At 45.7% G+C, this 24492-nt stretch overlaps 1 protein-coding gene across 2 annotated transcripts in view; it reads right to left on the bottom strand.

The window, feature by feature from the left end:
• Positions 1 to 24492, bottom strand: part of TMBIM1 (transmembrane BAX inhibitor motif containing 1) — a 91901-nt gene that overhangs the window by 34451 nt on the left and 32958 nt on the right. For both annotated transcript variants that reach the window (XM_063933928.1, XM_063933929.1), the window contains exons 2-6: positions 14459 to 14767; positions 6768 to 6853; positions 5494 to 5558; positions 4086 to 4139; positions 3946 to 3996 (exon numbers count right to left, since the gene is read on the bottom strand). In XM_063933928.1, the coding sequence (XP_063789998.1) occupies positions 3946 to 3996; positions 4086 to 4139; positions 5494 to 5558; positions 6768 to 6853; positions 14459 to 14732 (530 nt within the window). In that variant the 5' untranslated portion in view covers positions 14733 to 14767. The remainder of the gene's footprint in view (positions 1 to 3945; positions 3997 to 4085; positions 4140 to 5493; positions 5559 to 6767; positions 6854 to 14458; positions 14768 to 24492) is intronic.

Below are 24492 nucleotides of genomic sequence, written 5' to 3'. Positions count from 1 at the left end.
AGTTTATCACCCACCAGATGTGTTTCAGAAAGGCATACAATGTCTGTTTTATATTGCTGGAGTTGTCGGAGAACCAAAGGTCTCTTAATCTTACCACTGAGCCCTCTAACATTCCAACTCAAGATTTTAATTTGAGATACTGTATCACCAAAATATTAAGCTGATAACAATGTTTGCATGATGTGAAGGAAGATAAAAACAAGAAAAAAATGTGGAGCAAATGACCTAGATAGCCACTAGACAGATGGCGCTCCCCAGCCCTATTTTACTCTGAGGACTTAGGGGTCTATTTACTAAGCCTTGGATGGAGATAAAGTCTACGGAGATAAAATACCAACCAGCTCCTTACTGCCATGTCACAGGCTGTGTTTGAAAAATGACAGGAGCCTATTGGCTGACTTTATCTCCATCCAAGGCTTAGTAAATAGACCCCTGAGGTCTATTAAATACTTGACCTATATATCATAAATGTATATAGCATTGTTGGTAGGTAGGTATACAATATTAGCACTAATAAGAAGCCTAAATAATTGTTTTGCTGATATTTTGTCAGGTAATGTACAATACCTGAGTCAGTAGAGGGTGTTACATACTATCTCTATCAGGAAACCGTACCACCAGGCCTGGGTAAGGTATAGCATGTGCCATTTAAGCAAAAAGTGAGTTATTTCAGTTATACTGAAACATGCCCTACAAATCCAATAGAAATCAGACAACACTTTTCTATTTACAGAGAATCTGAAGGTTATGAATCTATAGAAATTGCGCTTATTCTCGCTATTCTTATAACTAGACTTCCACAACACGGACGTTCCTAATGCCCTTTCAGGGCTGTGTAGCCAACATATTTAGGAGTGCAGGTTTTAAAATTGTACACAAAGTGGAAGCTGCCATTAATACCGCTTTTAGACCAAAAATCGCGGGTCGCAGCCAGGAGCCTGACACGGGTGCTACCCGCGTCAGCCCCCTTTCCCACCGGAGGCATATTGCCGGGCTGGTGACGTTGCCAGTAACACGACAGGGGCGGCACTTGGAGATCACATGACTGTAAACGGGAAGCTGGGTTGAACCCTGCAAACTACCCGAGTTGGAATACCTGGTCACTCGACCCGGATTATTCCAACTTGACCCTTTTACACCGAGCAGCAACACGGGCTATGCACGCTCATGTGCAATAACCCGTGTTACTAGCTGGCGGTGTAAAAGGGGTATTAGTGGACTGAATGACTGTTCATTGAGATTAGAGCCAAGCTATCAATTAGGAAATAATTGATGCTTTTTTTGTGAAGCTGCGATGTCCCTGATTTATAGGGAATTGTAAGGCAGCTGACTCTTGTGCATACTGACTCAGCATACAAAATGGCGATCCACTGTGTGCACTGGAGAACTAGAACATCCTGTAAAACATAAATGTAGTCTTAACTGAGCCTTGAGCAGTTGGTACGGAGAATATAAAGTTTGCAATAAGGCACATTGGGTGTCGTATGCTATAACTACATAGAAGACAAATGTGAGAGTCATTGCTTTGTGGGCCTCACAGTGGGATTTATACATTTGTGTCTAAGGGGTCTATTTACTAATACCCCTTTTACACTGTAGCACGGGTCGCAGCCGTGTCCCGTGCTACAGCCCCCCTTTCCCACAGCACTCACAAACCCGGCATATTGCCGGGTTGGTGACGCGGCAGGGGTGGCGCTGGGAGATCACAGATTTCCCAGCGCCGCCCTCCCATACACTGTGAATGGGAGCCATGTCGCCTCGACACGGCTCCCGTTTACACTACACAGCTCTACCCGGGTAGGATTCCCAGATCACTTGATTCAGGAATTTGCAGGGGGACCCTTTTCCACTAGGGAAAAACACAGGTAAATGCGCGCCCCCGCGCATTTCCCATGTTTTAAAAGCTAGTGGAAAAGGGGTATAAGCCTTAGATGGAGATAAAGTGCACAGAGATAAGGTACCAACCAGCTCCTAACTGTCATTTTTCAAATCCAGCCTGTGACAAGGCAGTTAGGAGCTGATTGACTGGTACTTTATCTCCGCCCACTTTATCTCTGTCCAAGGCTTAGTAAATAGACCCCTTAATCTCATATTTCGCTCAAGATCAATCTTTAGATAACACCTTTACTATGATCATGTTTAATTGTAAAATGCAAACACAATCTTTGACCTTCACTATACAGAGAATTATAACCCCCTAATAACACATATAAATGTGAAAATATAACTATGGCTATCAATAATTCTCTATCATCATAGTAGCTTAATTACCAAAGTGCAAGTAGGAACAATCCATAACATGTATATATTTATTTATTTTCAAAAGTAATTACTACTTGTATAAAGAAACATTATAAACATGATCGCACCTTAAAGTGCAGTTGCTGCCTTAATCCAGTGCAATTCAATATCAATATAGAGCATATTATCTAAGGAAACTACTGAAAAAGAAACTTTTTGTCTCACCATCTGCCACACCTCTGAGCTTGGAGGGAAAGAGGAAATATGGGATATTCAAATCCCTGAAACATCTCTTAATAGGTATAAATTGCGCTCTTTCTTTCTCTACATCAGTTTCGAAATCTGGAAAAACTGAGATTCAGCCACCTCCGCCGTCAAGTGAGCCCTTTGTACGTATCAGGAGGAGTACTGCATCGCGATCCCCATAATGCAGGAATTTACCTATAAATGTCCTAGGTGGCGCCCCAGGCAAGGCTGATCTAGTAGGAATACAGTGGGCTCTTACCACAGTTAAAGAGGGAGAGAAGGCATCACAGCCATGTTTTTATTAGCCATTTTTCAAGAAACTCTTCTGGGTGAATGCCCTCCTCCTTCTCGGGCAGGCCTACAAAATTGTTACAATGGAGGCGACCCTCCATGCCAGAAATTTTCCTCTGAAGAATTTTCATTTGAGAAACCAGAGTCCACCCTATCACGGACCCTTTGAGGATCTTGGTGAATAATAGAAAGGTCAGACTGCACCTCCCCTATGCGGTCAGCCAGTCATTTCTCACTTAAAGTTACAGCATCTAGCACTTGTTGCAACGTAATCTCAATTTCTAAAGTATTACAGGATTTCTCAGCAGACGTGGACGCCTTTAAGGGTGTAGCAACAGGACCTTTTTCTGGTGAAGGCCAAGGTGTTGAGGACCTGGTGTACTTTTCCAGTTTAGACGCAGCTGAGGCATGTTGCGTTTCCACATTTTGAAATAAAATTAATTGGCAACTAATATATTTACCTTCAATCAAATATCTGAATGCCGCTGCCAGTCACTGAGAGGGAATACCGCAACACCATTAACCACAGGTAAAGTGCAAATTGCCAGGAGCCAACGAGTACAGCTACAGTACCTTTAATTTGTGTCAATATCACATAAATAACGTTAAGAAATAACATTTGCTGTGCAAGCAGTATGCTCGCCTACAAATGCGCAGGTATTTTAAACATTCAGGGATGAAGCTGGTGAAGCTGCAGTATATATTGGAGCATCAGATTTTTCACGCTTCCTTCAGCACAAGTGCACAGTCCCTGCAGCACACACGCTGTCTTGTACAGCCGTGAGTTTACAGATCCCCCTTTTCTGCACCCCCCCCCGTCATGCAGTAGTGAATACCGGGGCACTTGCACATGCAGTCCAAGCCACGTGTTAGTTTCCAGTGAGGGGCTAACGAGCCGTACCCCGCTGCATCTTTCATCTCACTCAGCCGCATCAGTGCAGCGAGCGTCCTCCCTCCCTACCTGGCTCAGACCATTCCACAGCCAGTCAGGAGTGCACGATCATGGCCTCAGGGCACAGTCTGTTTCGGCACAGGATAATGAGCTGGGGAGCCTCAGGTAGAACACCCTATACCATGCCCATTACCCCCCCCCCCCCCTTCCCCGGCCACGCCACCCTCCCCCCTTCCAAATATGTACATATTGATTATAACATAATTAAAACTCACCTGGGCCCCTGACAGCAAGCAAGAACCATATATGTGACAAAGAAAACAGCACTGCAAAATAAGAAGGACGGTTTGTTATACGAGGGCAGACATCAGCGTATACAGAATATACAGGGCGATATGTGCTTGTATGTACTCACTATGATGCATAGTACACAGCAGGATTCCTCTTCACAAAGGTGCAAACCGGATCCCTGCACAAAACACAGAGAGGTCAGACATTCAGAAGAATGGCTTCAGTAGGGTTTCTAAGGATACATAGCTATGGTCCATATAGGTCCTACACTACAGACTATAGAGAGCTACACAGTAGGACTACTGATCAGAACTAGAATTCAGTTTACACTATACAAAATAGTTCAGTATTGTTAGATATCCTCTGCTGTGGGAACATGCATGTCCTAAAGCTGGGTACACACTAGTGCGACCAGCAATCATACAGGGTGATTACCCTTTGCTCTGCGCATTGGGAGATTGCCGGTATACACTGGGAAGATAATAATAAGCATTGGAATGATCTCTATTCTATCCCTCATTAATATTCACTGCATCGCATGCGAGGTCGCGTGATTGGCCAATCACACTACCTCACATGCGACCTGCAGGAGTGCACAATCGGTCGTACACACTGCATGATACGGCTAATTTGTTGTTGCGATTCGCCTGGATCAGATAAATTGTCATGATATCGTACAAGTGTGTACTCAGCTTTATACATAATCACATTTTTTTCAGGCATGCTGGTCATTTTTTACTCTCTTAAAAACATTGGATAGCAAGCTTAAGTTATTACATCAGGGCTACTTTTAACTTCTGTTCCCATACATTACTGCATCTATCCCTCCTCATTGTTGTAGAATTATTAATGTTATGATGCTTTAAAAATAAATGACAGCAATAATTTATACAGATAAAAACCATTTGAATTATTAAATTCAGAACTTCTGTTAGTTTCTCTCCTGAATAAGGAAGGTGAATTGGAGGTGACTTGTACTTATAGGGGGTCATTCCAAGTTGATCGCTCGCTAGGTTTTTTTAGCAGTCATGCAAACGCTATGCCGCCGCCCACTGGGGAGTGTATTTTAGCTTAGCAGAAGTGCGAACGCTTGTGCAGCCGAGCTCTGCAAAAACAGTTTGTGCAGTTTCAGAGTAGCTCTGAACCTACTTAGCGCTTGCGATCACTTCAGCCTATTCGTGTCCGGATTTGACGTCATACACCCACCCAGCGAACCCCCAGTCACGCCTGCGTTTTTTCAGACACGCCTGTGTTTTTGCAAACACTCCCTGAAAACGGTCAGTTGACACCCAGAAATGCCCCCTTCCCGTCAATCTTCTTGCGGCCGTCAGTGCGAAGAAAAACTTTGCTAGAACCACAAAGGGTTTTGTACCCGTACGTCGCGCGTGCACATTCCGGAGCATGAGCATAAATGCTGTTTTTTCACCTGATCGCTGCGCTGCGAAAATCAGCAGCGAGCTATCAACTTGGAATGACCCCCATAGAGCTACGCTGTACCGGGTATCAGAAGAAGAACATGAAATTTAACCTACACAAAGGTGAAGACAGCGATGATGGCGACAGTGACCAGTAACTGGACCGATATGATGGCATAAACCTGGAATAGATGTACATGTGCAAAAAAGAAATCGGTTATTAATCAATGCAACAACTTCACATAAGCAGCAAGAACAGAAGTGCAATATTCTTAACAAATGTGCCACCTTTTCCATTATATGCACACAAACGTATACATACTAAACACACAGAAAACCGCATAGACTGGCCATAATTCAGTTGGTGTACAGGATGCTGTGTATCGGCAGCAACAAGGAGATTCTTTATGCAGTATCTTGTGCACCAACCAAAGCAAGCAGGGGCATTGGACCATCAGTGGGCACAGGACAGCTGGGAGACATTGTAAATGCTGGACACCAGTTACTTTAACTTTTGGGGTTTTACCCAAAACGAAACGGACAGTCATTACTGAAAGAAAACCCTTTACCTACACTATTTTGTGGGATGAAATGAATTGAATTCCTTAATGCTGAAATTCTTTGAAAGTCTTTGCCTTGGCTGACACTTTCTACCATTATCATCTACCAAAACTTCCAACAATTACACCTCACATCACCACTTTTTACTCCCCACAGTCCTACCTACATGACTTCTCCCATGCTGCACCTACCCAGAACACTCTCACTCTCATCCTGTCAGACATAGGGGGGAATTCAATTGTCCCTGCTAAGTTTTCGCACACAAAAAAAAAAAGGGGGGTTTATCGAGATTTTTGCTCGATGCTTCACACTTGGCTATTCAATTTCACCCTGTTTTTTTCTCACGAAAACACATAGGATCTAGGAAAAATTCCTGGACCTATTTGGTTTCAAGGCCACGTCCGCAAAAGCGGGGAGGTTATCAGGTATTTTTTTGCCTGCCTCCAGCAGGTGGAAATAATCCCTGATAACTGCCCGGCATCAGGGACAGTTGAATAGCCCTGGGGGGGTCATTTACCGCGGCCAATTGAATTCACCCTAAAATCTCTTAAAATTAGCTTATCTTATTACAAAACATTTGACATTCACACATCGCTGTATAAGTTAGGTGTTGTCCATTACTTATGTATTCTATCTCTTTTATCATTTCCTTTATTCTTTAATAGTAAGCTCTTGCGATCAGAGTCCTCCCTCCTTTTGTCTAATGTTTTTTCTTGTACTGTAATTTATTTGAGATCCCCACTGTAGGGTGCTGAGGAATACGTTGTCACTTTATAATTAATAATATAATGGTAATTTACTGGTAAATGACAGCAAAGATGACCACTTACCCTGCGGATGAAAGCGTGACGAACTGCTTTATCATTAAACGTGCCAAATTGCTCCCCATCCGATGTGTTGTACATGTTTGCATCACCTGCAGAGACGCTCTTGATTAGTTACAGGGTATCTAAAGTTTAAGCTATTTCTGACTATCATTTGCCATAAAAAAAGACTACAGAAACATGTGACTCTTAATGATCAGCTTTCAGAGAACACAGTGTAACCTCCCCTCTGTCTGGCTATGCAACAAGGTGCATTTTTGTGTCTATTAACCTACTTCAGGTTTAGTGGCTTCAGATGGGGCACAGCCAGAGACTCCAGGCACTGAAGCAGAATTGGACGCCAAACGAGCATTATTTAAAATGTAAGGAAAGCACATGTAAAAATAAAGGATTTCCACCCATGTGCAGAGCTATAGATGCGTTATTCTATGCCAGGCCTACGTCCAGACACTTCCATATCACTTATGTTGTAGACCATTTACATTATGTGGAAAACAAAATCATTCACTAATAAACCAATTAAAGCACAAAAGTCTCTCAGAAAAAATACTGTAATTTCGTCTTGCAAACACCAAACAAAAGTTTTCATGAATGTGATCACAAATGCATAATCTATGCCTGAGCAAGGAGGAAAGAACCAATCAGTGGCAGCAGAGAATCCGTAAACAGCCAATCATATGCAGTTTGCAAGTGATAGCGCTGTCATCATGTGATCACTATTCAACTGACCACACACATATAATACAGCTTTCCTGGGTGCATATATGACACTTTTTCCAGTCTGCATGGTTCATAATTGTGCAAATACATCCTTACTGTAATTGGCCCACTTTAGAACACACACACCCATCCAGGCACAGACAGGGAAGTGGCAGACTCGCAGAAATCGCTATTGTGCATTGTTCTGGATGTAGAACTCACTATGAATTAGCCCCTTAGAGTAGATTGCCCATGCCATTATTTTACGGTATCTGGATGATAGATAGATAATGCATTGGTCGAAATGCTTGACAGGTTCAAAAGAAGGACATGGACACAAACGATCAACAAATTTTTGGGGTTTTTTTTCAACATTTGCTAGAAATCCACATGGAAATCTATTGGGAATAGTAACCTGTAGCAAGCGTAGCGAGCCACCAAGCCCGAACAGTGGCTTGAAGCGTAGTAGCAAGCCTGCGAGGGTACACATTTGTAAAGATTGTGGTCACATAAAATGAAATATACAATATTTGGCCCAGAAAACATGTGTCGACATTTTGTACTTGTCGACCTTAAGCACTGTCAATCATAATGGCAAAAGTGGTAGTGGGTATTAAAATGTGGCGCTACCCAGTTGCTATTAGGATACTTCAGATACAACGAATAAAGTAAAAAATATCAAAATTTTATTACACTCTGTAGCATCCAAATCAAGTAACTTATAAAATGACCACACATACAGGCATTGTGTGGACAAAAAAAAAACATGTCGTTCAGGAGGAGTCCTACCGAGGGATACGTTGGGGAGCAGCAGATGGTGATGAATGCAGGGAAGTCCGGACTTGCCCTGCATAAGCTCCCAGATCTTAAGTCCTTTCTGCGGCAGGTAATCCTCCTCTGGTCCAAGGGGTGATGGTGCCAACGTGTTTCGGAACATTAAAGTTCCTTTTTCAAGGCATATATGTTTCCCCCCTGCTTCTAAAACTGTTTTTATAATGAAAAAAACAGCTACTTCCGGTTTCGTCATGCCTGGAACCGGAAGTGATGTCATTGCACATACATTTTCTATAAATAGGTTTAAAGTATTAATATTACCATCTAAAAAACCACAACAAACTTACTTTAGACATTTCTTTCTATTGACTATGTTTATATATTGATTTTCTAAAGGAATAATAAGGCCAGCTTCACATTAATTGTTGATCCCCATCTTACGATCAGGACATAGCGTCATCTTTATCACAGTATCCCCATGTGCAGCCTTTCTAAAAGTTAGAGAAGTTAGAGGGCCTGCAGTAAACCAGGCAGAAACTGTATACAGTGTTTTCTCCTGGCTTCAACCTGGCACATACTGTATACTATAGTTGTTTATCCATACAACTAATGCATATGCATTACACAGATGGACGCAATACGAGATACGCCAGCTCTCCAAACTGCAAATAAAAATACATCTTTCCTTCTGGAGCATTTTATGCCTGAGTATGTGGTGCAAAATATTTACAACATAACACTCCCCCCCCTCCTCCTCCCCAGAGGTTTTTTAACCACACGCAAAGCTGATGGCCTTCTTGCAGCTGTGCAAGCGCACATATTTGAAAGATTTGTATGGTGCATGAGAGGACGCACAAGGCACTGTTGTGATCGAGATGGACGATATCAGAAATGTGGAAAAGTGATGAGCATTCCTGGGGGCAGTGACTGGTCAATGCCCAGAAATGCATGCAAACATGGTCCGGTGGGCGTATTATGGAGTGTTGTGGGAATGTCAATGTTAGTGGGTGTGTTCACAGACGTACAGCTGTAGGCATGGGAGAAACTGCACCTGTCATAGGGCTGGTGCAAGTTTCTATTGTTCAATGGTGGTGTCTAAGGACGCTCCAATTGGTATTACTGAGTGCGCGGATGCTGAAAGTGGTCATCTCAGTCATTGCATAATGACAAAGTTTTAGCTTACACAACCACTTGTTATAACTGCATGTTTACATATAGGCAGGTTTCAAAGGGAGATAATGGGTGACATTTAAAAGCCTGCAAGTTGCAGGCTGTGCGGGACTTTGTGCGAGTCTGCTTGATCTGGTTTTGCCTTGTAAATGATTGCCGTTTTAAAAATATGGGCAGACTCCCAGAAATTACCTAATAGAATGTCTATGACATGTGGAGACTGAGGGTAAGGGCCAGGGGCGTATCTACCCATTGGCCAGGATGGCACTCGCCAGGGGCGCCAGACAAGGAGGGGGCGCCGCCTGGCAGTGCCATCCATGGCCAGGGGGTAGAATCCAGTAGTACTGTTAGACTTGGTGACTGTCTGTTAGTGCCGGCGTCAGTGTCAGGCAGCAGCGCACCGAACCTCACTTGTAATCAGACTCAACATAAACTACAGCTCCCAGTATCCCTTGTTGCCGGGAGCTGTAGTTTATTTTGAGTCTGATTGATCACTAGTGCAGTGCTGTGTCGCAGGACAGTATGAAGGAGAGGGGGAGAGGACAAGGAGCTACTAAAGTACATGTATGGAGTGTACCCTGTCTGTGAAGTGAGGGGGGTAAACACTATATACTGTCTGTATGTGTGTCTGTGACTGCATTTATGTATGTGACTATATGTGTATGTATGTTTGTGTGTGTATATAAGTGTCTACTGTATTTGTGTGTATTAGTATGTGACTATGTATGTGAATAAGTGTGTAACTACAGTATGTATGTATGTATGTATGTGACTATATACGTGTGCATGTGTGTGACTATTTCTATATACTGCATGTGTGACTGTACTCTATATCATATGTACTGTATGTGTTTTGTGTGACAGTATGTATGTAAGTGTATATGTGTGTGCCTATGGGCGGGATCAGATGTACTAATGCCAGTGGGGGATATTCGGTAAGGATTGCAGATTCTGCTAAAAAGTAAAATCTGCAATCCTTTCTATTGCATGCTGGGGGATGCTCATCCATCGCAGGGCAAGGCTGTCCAGCATGCTCAATGGCTTGTTCAGCGACTGCAATTTAATTGTGGTCGCAGCAACTGTGGAAGACCCCCTGCAGCTGCAGCTAGGCTGCATATGCAGGTGGTCCGCCGCCATTTTTCACATTGGGGTGGCTGCGTGTGATGTCACTCAGCCGCCCCGTAAATGCAGACGGCCATACCCCATTTTCCCCACGCCGCCCACTTAAAGGTCCATCACCGCCCCCCTCCCTCCCTGCGAACGCCTCTGCCTGTCAATCAGGCAGAGGTGTTTACAGCCAATGTGATCCAATCAACGGAGTGCTGAGAACTGAGATATTGCAGTCGCATCCCTGAATGCGGTTTAACCGCATTCCACTTATAAAAATAGAAATATATTTACTAGCACTGACCACGCCCCTTCCCCACAAGACCACATCCTTTTTGATACACCCTCCGTATTTCAAATATGGGGGGAGGGCACCAGCCCATACTTTGCCAGGGGCGCTTGGACCCTTAGATACACCCCTGGTAAGGGCACACTTGTTAATAGAATCAGAGGTCAAATGACCAGTAAATTGTATCTGTATACACCAGTGATTTTCAACTCCAGGCACACTGAACAAGGTTTTAATATTGGCAAAACACACACACATTGACCCCCATGGGGAAAAAAAAAAAAAAAACATACACACATTAAGTCTCCACAGGAAAAAAAACCCACACACATGCATTGGCCCCAATGGGAATAAAAACACACACGGGTCATTATATGAAAAGGAGTAAAAATGTGCCATACGTGATCTGTAGACAGGTACCTTTCAAGTTTTCAATATAGGTTGAAAAGTTAAATGACAGCTTTGTGATGGGTCTCCGTAAAAAAACAAAAAACAAAAAAAAAAAACAGACTCTTTTGGTGTTGAGTGGATGTGTTAAGTAGAAGTCTCCATTGCAAAACGGTGGTGGACTTGGCTTGTCCAGTACGTGACAACTAAATTTTGTGATATTGTATTGGCTATAACAGAGAATTTTGAGGGGTTTTTCTACCTAGAATATAAGCCTTTGATATTATATATACTTACTTTTTTTTTTTTAAGCTTCATCGTCTTAAGTTTTAACAGAAAAAATATATGTTAAAACTTATATTAAGGACACATATATACATTTGACACCACAGGGGGAAGAAAAAAAAAAAAAACCACACACACACACACACACACACACACACACACACACACACACACACACACACACACACACACACATTGGCCCCCACAGAAAAAAAGCAAACACACATTAATTATTGCCCCAACTACCTACAAAAGACTTAGTTGACCTGTTGGTAGCAGAGAAGCGAGAGAGAGGAGCTTCCAGTCCATCCATGGGTGTTAGGACTAAGAGGGAGAGATCCAACAGACTGGGAGAATCAGACCCTCCAACATGACCCTTTCCATCATGTACGAAATGCTCTTCTCCTGGGTTTCCTCTTACTTTATGATGCCTGTCACTAGTGTTGAAACACCTTTCTTATAAATTAACTAGTTCAACACAGGTGATGACAATCATACATTAACATGGAAGTATAGTAGGACAGCATTTTGTACCTGATGGAAGAGGTCATGTTTGAGGGTCTGGAGAATGTGTACTGGGACTGGGAGAGGGGAGGTGGACAGCAAGTTGGAGAATGGTTGTTGGGAGGGGGAGACACAGCAGACTGGGAACAGCATTGTACTCACAAGAAGCCCCTGTCAGCCTCATCATGAATCGCTCCCATGAGGCTGTGCTGCTGCTTATCTTAATGGGTCAGAGGAGCATGTGAAGGGCTCCTCCAAACAGAGCTCAGCACATGCTCTTCAGACTCCTTTGCAGTATTTACCCAGTAGTGCATTTCCCCAATCCTTTGTGTGTATCTGCACTGCACCCTGCTTTAATGAACGGTGCTGTCGTCGTAAGCCCTGCCCTCCCATGATAGAAGGTGTGGCTAGAAATCAATGAGGCCCAGTCCAATCCTGGATGACTAGATCCCAATGGCAAACAATAGTCATGCCAGATTATACAATCTTAATTTGAGTTTATAAAGCCACATGGGCGTTATTAATTATTACAACATTACATTATAGCTGGTTTCATTTTGTTTCCATAAAGCTGAGGTTTATAAAAGCAGGAACATTTCTCCAAACTGTAATGAACACATAACATAACTGATTTAATAAACAGCTAAGAAAACGTAAAATACTGAAAACAAAACAAGAATTTGAGGCAAGACATTCTCATTCAGTATATTTCCTGTTCTTTCCAATTACACGGATTTACAATAATATGCAGTAGCAATATTTGCCCAATGTGTGCCCATCACCTATACACATAGGTGATGGGCACATATTCTGTGAGATAAAGCAACCTAGCAGATCTGTAGCAACTCCTACATCACTAGTTCCTAGTGAGTTCATATACAGAATATGATTCAGCAAACCAGATGGCTGTCACCTTTGCTTGTATACAACAGATACAGAAAATCTGATATCCAGTATATAATGTTATACATTCCTTCTTTGCGCAATATTTGTGACTGGCTTGTTTGGACGTATCTGCAATAAAGCCAGATCACTACAGCTCCTTTTTTCACCCACATTTCTCTTATACTCTCCCTGTAATGGAACCCGTGTAATGCAGAGCTTATTACGTCTATATTGCTATACAGGATTGGTGTCAGTGGTCTTAATATAAGCAGGTATCTATGGTATGATAATGTCGATATTATCTTAAACCATAAAGCTATACCTTTAAACACACTTTTACCATGGAGCCGCTGCGGCCGCTAGACTTAATATACACGCTACGCACTTTGTACGCTATTTGCGTACAGAGTCCCGTACGTCGTACGTACTTAGCGTACACACGCCGCGCTGGGTGTACAGAGTACGCACAGCGCGCGCACACACTCTTGATAAACTTTAAACCTTATTCGTAATGCAATGTTATTCTTACACTCTAAACCATGTGCCGCAAAGCACTGTAATGATGTTACACCTCAAACCTTACGCAGCGCTGATGGTATAAAGTACCCGCAGTGCGTACACACCATATCAATACACTCTTAAAACCTTATACAGTTAAATACAGTTTAAACCTTAGCAGGGAAATGAGGACACAACACCGATATGTAGTTAACCGCTGGGTTCTAACGCCACAGTGGATTATTTGAAAGGGGATACCAATACAACTTATACACTACAAGGCTAACAAGATAAATCTACAACAGAATAATGGCTACAGTCAATGTACATACGTCAGAATGTTCGCTTGCGCAACCTGGACCAGTCCTCCCCTTATCAGGTATATAGCGTTCAGAGTCTTCTGACCGGCCAGGCAACAACGGGCTTTTTATACACAACTTCCATATACAATACAATGGTTACTGTAATCCCTTTGTCTATTGGACACAGAGATGCATCTCTACATTACAGGAGAGGTCATAGGTTGATTTGAAAAGGTGGGCGATGTCTTTCCCAACTGCTCTTGTGGGTGGTCTCCTCTGGATTCCCGCCGCATACATAATATACAGTAAATACAGTTTATATCTATATTCTACTTCTGCACATAACTATACGCAGGAACATGCAATCTTTCTCTAACCAACACCGGAATGTTACCCTTAAAATACCCTACAGCTGGATACTAGACATCACCTTATAACCTTAGTCTGTCCCTTCCTACCATACAAAGGCGAATCCCTTAGTCCTGGAATCATTTAAACTGTTGATACTTGCTGATGTGGTGCAGGGGGGCTGTGTGTACAATGGGCACTATTTGGGTTAAATATGTAATGTTCTGATAACCCTCTATGCACCCACAAACCCCGCCGTAAATACCCATACCACCCGCAAGATCGCGGGAGCGATCATACACAAATTGCGGATATGTGCACGCACGGCGGACAAGTGCACGCGCAGCGGGCATGTGTGTGTGGTTAGTACATGGTGTATGCATTACAATATTTTTCGACTTTGACAGGTACCCAGAGATCTACACAAGATTACATAAATTAAAGTTTACCTCCGTGGAAAGGCACATTAGGCAGCATCGGCATCACTGGTTTTGGGGGCTCATTATGTCCCGGTTCTGGGTGTCCACCAGGCTGAGGGTACCCTCCAGGGGGAAAGAATCCACCTGGCTGTGGGTAGAATCCAGATGGTTGCCCATAAGGGGGTGGATAACCACCAGGCTGAGGAGGACCACTGGGTGGGTAGCCACCAGGCTGAGGGTACATTCCTGGGTTATTCAAGGGATCACGATCATTGTATGGTGGTGGGGCACTTGGATAGGACATGGCTGAAGGATGATCACCAAATGAGGATCTGTGACCTAAAAAAAAAAGAAGAGTAAGCTCAAAATTATTCATCCTCATTCCAAAAACAACCCACAATGTTTCTGTAAGGTTTAGTTGTACTCTGGGGTTTATTACTCTGCAAAGCTTCACAAACACTATTAATTACCAAACGTAGCTCAGTCAAATCAGCATTTTGGGGCACACACCCACACACTCTGCAAGCCAGCTGACAGGCAGAAACTTCTTAAAATGTTATTACAAAATATCTTAAGCTAGGTGATTCATCGCGCCCTACGGGCGCTCTTCACACCGTCGTAAGGGACTATGCCCCCTTGACTCCTGCACGCCCGTTGTGCGTGAAATCTTTGTATTTTATGCAACAGGCTATGCCCCCTGAACACCTGCACGCCCTATGGCCGTGCTATATTTGTATTATATGGAGTATTACCTGCAATCATAATTGTGTTAGTGGTTAAATATTGCACAGCCAAAGGGCGTGCGATGGTCAAGGGGGCGTAGCCAGGGGCGTAGGGAGGGTGGTTCCAGTGGAGCTCGAGCTCCAGGCGCCCAAGACAGTATTGGGCGCCGCAGCTCGACTCCGCCGGAACCTCCCTCCCGCAAGCAGCTCGCAGCCGCATCAAGGCTTTCCCTCCCCTCCGCTCCCCGCCGGTCCGTGACTTGTGATGTCAAGCGTCACACGCACGGACGGACGGAGACTGCGGCCAGCAGCAGTGGGGAAGCAGGAGTGGACAGGTATTTTTGTTTTTTTGTGTTTTTTTCATTTGTGTTTGCGGCGCTATCAGGGGGCACAGCTACAGGGGCATAATTACTCTGGGCAAATCTACAGGGGGCACAACTACTAGGGGCAAATCTACAGGGGGCACTACTACTGGGGGCAAACCTACAGGGGGCACAACTACGCCGGGCACATCTACTGGGGGCAAATCTACAGGGGGCACATCTACTGGGGGCAAATCTACAGGGGGCACAACTACGCCGGGCATATCTGCTGGGGGCAAATCTACAGGGGCCACAACTACTGGGGGCTCTACAGGGGGCACAAACCAGGGTGCACAATTACTCTGGGCACAGCTACAGGAGGCACACCTACTGGGGACACACCTACAAGGGGCACAGCTAGAGGGGGCACAGCTACTCCGGGCACAGCTACAGGGGGCAAATCTACAGGGGGGCACAAATACTGGGGGCAAATCTACAGGGGGCACAACTACTGGGTTCATAACAACAGGGGGCATAACTGTGGCCACGCCCCTTCCCTATGAAGCCACACTCATATTTTGTACTGCGCGCCTTTTTTTGTACTGGGCGCCAAAGGAAACTTTCACACTGGATGCCACAAGGTCTAGAACCGGTCCTGGTGGCCACGCCCCCAATTCAGTACAGGGGATGGGGGTGCCGAAATATACCTTTCTGCAGGCACCATGACACCTTTGCTACACCTCTGGGCGTAGCTCCTTGCAACGGCGTGAATAGTGGGCGCAGGCCACAATGAATCACATAGTGTAGTACAGTCCCTGGTTTGTGATGTAGAAGGACAGTCCCTGCTAGCGTTATAAAATGAGTTACTAGTGTATGCTTTATAAAGTCCCAGATTAGTAGCAGCAATGCACTGTAGAGAATACACCATAGTCCTGTGCAGTATAATGTATCATATGTATAGTTGCACAATGTAGAACCTGATCCATAGAGAAGGGGCTGGCCATTGGCCAGTGCCGTAACTAGACATTTTAGCGCTGTGTGCAAGAAACGGCCTCGGCGCGCCCCCCCCCCACGCAAAAATATACGCCGCACAGTAGCGCCACAACACCAGGTAGAGCCCCTTTTACACAATACGGCAGCCATCCCCCTTTTTACACATTACGGCAGCCAGTCCCCATTTTTACACATTACGGCAGCCAGTCCCCAGTCCCCCTTTTTACACATTACGGCAACCAGTATCCCTTTTTACACATTACAGCAGCCAGTCACCCTTTTTACACATTACGGCAGACAGCGTCACCCTTTTTACACATTACGGCAGACAGCATCACCCTTTTTACACATTATGGCAGACAGCGTCACCCTTTTTACACATTACGGCAGACAGTCCCTGCACACACACACACACAGCTTGTCCCCTCCAGTGACTACACACACACCCAGACGGTCACCTCCAGTCACAAACCACAACCACCCCCCTCACCCCCGGTCCCCACTGTGTTACTACCAGGAGAGCTGTAGCAGAGATGGACGCAGACAGACCAAACAGCATAGTTGGGGGCGTTGCCTAATCACAGACCTGTGGCCATGCCCCCTTTCAGCACTGTTGGCGGCCTGGGAGCGGAGGCGGCGCAGGACCAGACATACGGCAATCTCATCCAACGACCTGATCCGCTGCTGCAGCTATAGTACTTCTGCAGACAAACACTGAGCAGCGCGGACCTGCAAGTTTGCCGGTGGTCCTGCGCCCTCAGTGCACATGCGCTGTGTGCCAGACACCGCCGGCACACACCTAGTTACGGCACTGCCGTTGGCAGTGGGACCCACCCGGGGTTGCCCTGTACCCTGTGGGCATGCATACAGCAGGGTAATGTTTATGCAATGCCTCATACACCTGGGCTGCCAGCTGGCACACCACTATGTGTGACAACCTGTTAACAACTACGCCCCATTGGCTGCACCACAGCAGTACAAAGACTATGCATTAACATGTTTGCTACTTAAAAGTACCTGAAGCACCTGTTATTGTCCCCACTACACCACAGCCCCAGCAGCACTAGGCAGCCACCATGCTGTGTGTACAGCAGCAGTCGGCGGAGCACACTGGAAACCCCGCCCCCGTGACGTCACCGCTGCCCCCGGCAGCACCCGGCAGCCACAACGCTGTGTGTACAGCAGCAGCTGCCAGAGCACAGCGGAAGGCCCGACCCCGTGACATCACCAGCCGTCGGTGTCAAGCCGGCCCTCGTGTTGCTGCTTCCGTGCTGTGTGTTCCACCAGAATCTGAGCCAAGTGTCGGTGGCACGGTGCAATGTCGCTGCCGCCCTCCGAATGCCACACCCAGCAGCCGCCGACATCGTCCCCAGGGACGGGATGGGGAGCCGCGCCGTAACCCGTAGGTAAGGAGCTGTCAGCAGTGCGGCATTTGGCTGCAGCCTGTGTATGTGGCCCAGTGGCTGTGTCACCTGTGAAAGGAGGGGAGAGGAAGGGGAGCTGCGCTGTAACCCCCCGCTTATGGAGCCTAGCTCACAGTGATCTGTGATTCAGAAGGGCAGATCCTGCTAGAGCCCCGCCCAGTGTTATACACTGAGTCACAGAATCACAGATCAGGGCAAATATATAAGAGATTATAAAACGAAGAATAGCATATGCTGACTGCAAATTATTGTTTTCTGCCATTAGCTACCAGATTTTAGACAAGGGGACAGATTCAATTAGCCGCAGTGCTCACCGGTTATAGCTTCAAGCTTTAATGCCTGGAGCTATTCAATCATAAGCCCATTTCCACGCGTAGTAAGCCCACAGCTAATGCGCGTTCACCCATAAATTCCAGGTAGTGCCTGGGTCTATGGGTTAGCACTCTTGCAGTGGCCGTAGTAAGGGCAGACAGCCCTGCTTACCGGAGATTTCTGTCCGCACCAAGGGCCTAATTCAGACCTGATCGCTAGGCTGCGTTTTCGTACAGCCTGCAATCAGGTCTAACCTGCGAATGCACCACAATGCGCAGGCGCGTCGCACGGGTACAAAGCGGATCACCGCTCAGTGATGGGTTTGTGCGAAGAATCAATTCCCACGGGCGTTCGCAAGGAGATTGACAGGAAGAAGCCGTTTGTGGGTGGGAGTGGTTGGAAAAATGGAGGCATGTCCAAGCGTTTGCAGGGCAGGTGTCTGACGTCAATTTCGGTCCTGAACAGGCTGAAGTGATCACAGCAGCTGAGTAAGTTCTGAGCTACTCAGAGACTGCATAAGATCTGTTTTTACAGCTCTGCTACACATGCGATCGCACACTTGCAAAGCGAAAATACACTCTCCTATGGGCGGCAACTATGCGAACGCAGAACTGCAAAAAAAACTAGCGCGCGATCAGGTCTGAATTAGGCCCCATGTTAAGTGCAACCTGCAGGCTCACCACAGGCTGCAATCGAATAACTCCAGGCACTGCTTTAAGCCTGCTGTATGAACCACAAAAATTTTGCATGCGGAAAGAAATCAAACTTTATCAAAATATTAAGCTGCAGAAACCTTGTATTTTAGGTGCAAAGCTTCCATTCGATAGTCACCTATTCAAATAAATATAGTGCAAAAAAAACCAAAAACCTAGGGAGGTGGAGGAGTGTTACAGCTTCTTACGGGCACCGCAGAGCACTGTGGCACTTTAGATATATATAATAAGAGCTGCAGTTTGAACAACAGAGCAACTTAAATCCCAGGGCTAGCAGCACACAGTCTATTACCCTGGGTTGGACAGGCCCACAGGTGAAACCCCCGGTGGGCCCCACCCTTCCTATAGGGATCAGGTCATACTTGCCTACCCTCCCGGAATGGCCGGGAAGCTCCCGAAAATCGGGTGACCCTCTCGGCCCCCCGGAAAGGTGGGCAAGCCTCCCGCTTTCCCCCTCGGCCGCCCGCAGCAGTGAACAAGTAGGCGGGCCGAGGGGGTCCGATGACGCGATTCGCGCTGAATCGCATCATCGTAGCTCCGCCCCCGCTATGCAGCGCCTCGTTTCTCTGCAAAGCACAACGGGGGGTGGAGTCACGATGACGCGACCCTGATGCAACGCCCCCGGACCGCCCATCCTGCTGCCGGCCACGCCCCCGAACCACCCGTACTGCTGCCAGCCACGCCCCCATTCACCTACAACGCTGCCTCCTCCTGGAAGAGGAGGCAGCAAAGTAGGTAAGTATGGATCAGGTTCCAGACTGTGCACTTGAATTATAAATTATACATATGTTACATTATACTGCACAGGACTACTGTATAATGTATTCTCTGCAGTGCATTGTGGTTATTAATCTGGTATATTATCATGCATACAATAGCAGTATTCAATATATATATATATATATATATATAGATAGATAGATAGATAGATAGATAGATAGATAGATATAGATATATATAATATATATATATATATATATATATATATATATATATATATATTTGTGACAAGAACACTGGGATAGTGTTTGAGGGTAGGTATGTTTGTCCCAGGTTCTTGTCTTACATGTATTGGAAAAATTAAAACTGCTAGGAATATGTTTTGTTTTGTTAGAACCTTTTCAGTTTGTTGGAAAAGCTGGGTAAGGGCCCTGAAAGAGAGATGGGGCAAGTTCCAGACATTGGGCCCAGTTCGGGTCTTTGGCCTCACAGAAGGCTATTCAGGCTTTCAGCTGTGTAAGAGTGTTATAGAGCTGCTGGCCTGATTAGGGTGTGCAGACTGCCTGGGAAGACTGCAGGATCTCTGTGAGAGAAACACGCTTCCTGATACAAGTGAGCTATACAGTGTTTGCTGGAGAACTCTGTGTTTTTTGTTTTAGTGATAGTTAGGAACATCTTGTGTTTAGTTAGTGCCGGACAGGCAAGGTATTTTCTTTTGGTGTTTGTTTTATTTTCTGTACAATAAAACTGGCTGGGGCCAGTTGTACCAGAAACTGGACTTGTGTTGTTCCTCAGCTGCTGCGTGCTGCCATATACCCCAGGAAACGGCACCTTGCACCCTTACAGTGTTACAACTTGGTGGAGAATGCGAGCAGTCCGTTCTGCGCATAAGTGAAAGCAGCAGCTTTATGAGGCCTGCAGAAAACGGTGGTTTATGCAGATACAGCCCAGTGTGAAGTTGCTGAGACTCACCCCTGAGGGTCTGATATATGCCCTGGGTGAAAGCAGCTACAAAGCCGCCTGAAAAATCTGTCGACATGGAGGAACTGCTTAAAGCCTTGCTGCAAGCTACAGCGGCTCAGCAGGAGGCCAACAGACAGCAGCAGGTGGCAATGGAGGAAAATTGGAGACTACAGCAGGAGGCCAACAGACAGCAGCAGGTGGCAATGGAGGAAAATAGGAGACAACAGCAGGCAGCTGTTGACGAACTTTACAGGCAACAGCGTCAGGATAGAGAGGCCTTAACAGAAGTGGTGCAGAGCCTTGCAGCCCGGATTGGAGATGTGGCCGTCAGTGCTCCGACCAGCTCTAGTTCTATACGGGCCAGTCACTTCCTGCAGAAAATGACAGAGGCTGATGATGTGGAGGCCTACCTGACCACGTTTGAAAGGACTGCCGAGCGTGAGAACTGGCCGAAAGCACAGTGGGCCAGTCTGCTGGCACCTTTCCTGTCAGGTGAGCCCCAAAAAGCGTACTTTGATTTAAGCCCTGCTGAGGTTCGGGACTATGATAAACTAAAGACTGAGATCCTGACCCGCCTGGGAGTCACGCTGTCAGTACGAGCACAACGGGTGCACCGGTGGGTGTACGCCATGGAGAAGCCTCCTCGCTCCCAGATGCACGACCTTATTCAGCTAACAAAAAAATGGTTACAGCCAGAGACATTAACTGGTCCCCAGATGGTTGAAAAAGTCGTCATGGACCGCTACTTGAGACCATTGCCCATGGTCCTGCGCAAGTGGGTGAGCCATGGAAACCCGGGTACTGCTGACCAATTAGTGGACATGGTAGAGAGGTATTTGGCAGCAGAGGAACTACTGATGACCACCCAGCAACCCATAGATCCTCGACAGCGCCCTTCAGTAAAGACTGGTAAGACTGTTCCTTGGGAAAATGTTGCTGGGCGGATAAGAGAACGCAAGGCTGGAGAGACTGTAAACACTGGCCGTGGAGACAGGCCAATGGGGCTAGAACGGTCTATGCTGCCCAAACGGGTTGATAATCGTGTGGTTAAATGTTTTAGGTGTGGTATGCCAGGTCATGTTATTACCAATTGCCCAGTCACGCAAGAACCCATGCAATGTGATGCTGCCTTTGAATGTCGCAGAATGTCTTTCTTTCCTAGGTTAGCCTGTACTGTGGTACCTTCACCTGAGCTGGAAAAACAAATGTGTGATGTGTTCTTAGAGGGTAACCAGGTAGAGGCCTTGCTAGATTCAGGAAGTTTAGTTACCCTCGTGAAAGCTGGGTTAGTGAACCCCTTAAAGGTCCAGCAAATACCTATTGGGGTAACTTGCATACATGGGGATACCCAACATTATGTCACTGCTGAAGTGAATATAGAAACTTGTTGTGGGTCAGCAATTGTTAAAGTAGGACTGGTCCCCACCTTGGTGCATGAGGCCATAATAGGGAGGGTTTTTCCTCATTTTTGGAAACTGTGGGAATCACGGTTATCAACAGATGTGAGAAGTAAAGAGCCAGTTGATAATACCGGTGATTTTATGGATGTACGTGTGTCTTCGGAACTTTCTGACCCTTTGCCTTTTGCTAGTTTGGCTGGGGAAGTGACAGATGGGGAGTCCAGTGAGGACCCTCTTGCTGGGAACAGAGACATAGTAGTTAGAACTGAAAGCGTGCCTGACCTGGAGGTAAAGAAGGATCTGTTTGCGTCTGAACAGTTAAAGGATCCTACCTTAATAAAGGCTAGGGAGAATGTTAAGGTTGTTAATGGGGAACCTGTGGTACCAGGTGACAGGGTTACGTATCCCCACATGGCCATCTGTAATGAGCTCTTGTACCACATTGTCAAAAGGGGTGAGGATGTGGTGGAACAGCTGGTAGTTCCCCAGCCTTATCGGAGAACGGTACTAGATTTAGCTCATAGTCACGTTACCGCAGGACATTTAGGGGCAGAAAAAACCACTGAAAGAGTTTTACAAAGGTTCTTTTGGCCAGGGGTTTATAAAGAAGTGTCTTAATATTGTTCTTCCTGTCCTGAATGCCAGTATCATGCCCCTAGACCCCATTTCAGGAGCACACTAGTTCCCATGCCTATTATAGAGATCCCGTTTGACAGAATAGCCATGGATCTCGTGGGGCCCTTGTTAAAGTCTGCTCGGGGCCATCAGTATATCCTGGTAATTATGGACTATGCCACTCGATATCCTGAGGCTGTCCCTTTACGCACTATCACAACCAAGGCAATAGCTAGGGAACTGGTGCAGGTTTTTAGTAGAGTGGGAATACCAAAAGAAATTTTGACTGACCAAGGTACTCCATTTATGTCAAGGATCATGAAGGAATTGTGCAAATTATTTAAGGTCACTCACCTCAGGACGTCCATCTACCATCCCCAAACAGACGGGTTGGTGTAAAGGTTTAATAAAACATTAAAAAGTATGTTAAAAAAAGGTTGTTGAGAGAGATGGGAAAAACTGGGATTGTTTATTGCCCTACTTGTTAATGGCCATCAGAGAAGTTCCTCAGTCCTCTACGGGGTTTTCTCCATTTGATTTGTTGTATGGTAGACACCCCAGAGGGCTGTTGGACATTGCCAAAGCGACGTGGGAAGGACAGCCCACTCCTTATAGAAGCGTTATTGAACATGTATCACAAATGCAGGATAGGATTGCAGCCGTGGTACCTATTGTCAGAGAGCACATGGCACAGGCCCAAAGTGCTCAACAGAGGGTATATAACCGGAGTGCCAAGATACGGGAATTTGCTCCTGGAGATAGAGTTCTTGTTTTGGTACCCACTGTGGAAAGCAAATTCCTAGCTAAATGGCAGGGTCCATTTGAGATTAGGGAAAAAGTGAATGAGGTTAATTACAAAGTATACCAGCCGGGAAACAGAAAACCCGAACAAATCTACCATGTTAACTTAATCAAACCCTTTAAAGATAGGTTGTCTCTGTCAGCGGAGCCTTGCCCTTCGGTGTCTTCACCTCGGTTGCTTCCCGCAGTAAAGGTGTCAGAGACATTATCAGCTGACCAGAACAATCAGGTTAAAGAATTTCTCATCCAAAATAGGGAGATATTTTCAGAGCTCCCTGGCCGAACGACCATAATAAAACATGACATTGTCACAGAACCAAGGGTCAGGGTTCATTTAAAGCCATATAGGATTCCTGAAGCTCAGCGAGAAGCTGTTACTAAAGAAGTTAAAACCATGTTAGAACTTGGAGTCATAGAGGAATCTAACAGTGAGTGGTCCAGTCCCATAGTTCTCATCCCGAAGCCCGACGGTAGCATACGCTTCTGTAATGACTTTCGTAAGTTAAATGAGGTGTCCAAGTTTGACGCGTACCCCATGCCCCGTGTGGATGAGCTTATAGAAAGGCTGGGAACAGCCAGGTTTCTCAACACGTTGGACCTGACCAAAGGTTACTGGCAAATACCTTTATCTGATAGCGCAAAAGAAAAAACAGCCTTTTCGGTTCCGGAGGGGCTGTACCAGTATAAGATGTTACCCTTTGGGTTGCATGGGGCTCCAGCAACCTTTCAACAGGCGATGGATAAAATTTTGAGGCCCCATAGAAAATATGCAGCTGCCTATTTGGATGATGTGGTAATTCACAGTACAGACTGGGGGTCCCATTTGGTTAAAGTACAAGCAGTACTGGACTCAATCAGAGAGGCAGGGTTAACTGCTAACCCAAAGAAGTGCTGCCTCGCAATGGAGGAGGTCAAATACTTGGGCTTCACCATAGGCAGAGGTCTAATTAGGCCCCAATTGAATAAAATTGATGCTATTCAAAACTGGCCTCGTCCAGTGAATAAAAAACAGGTAAGGGCTTTTTTGGAATAAGTGGGTACTATAGACGGTTTATTCCCAATTTTGCGACCACAGCGGTGCCGTTGTCAGACCTTACCA

The sequence above is a fragment of the Pseudophryne corroboree genome, chromosome 7 (assembly GCF_028390025.1).
Source record: "Pseudophryne corroboree isolate aPseCor3 chromosome 7, aPseCor3.hap2, whole genome shotgun sequence".
NCBI lineage: Eukaryota > Metazoa > Chordata > Amphibia > Anura > Myobatrachidae > Pseudophryne > Pseudophryne corroboree.
The sequence above is the reverse complement of the archived record's forward strand: the minus strand, read 5'-3'. Positions and strand labels throughout refer to the sequence as shown.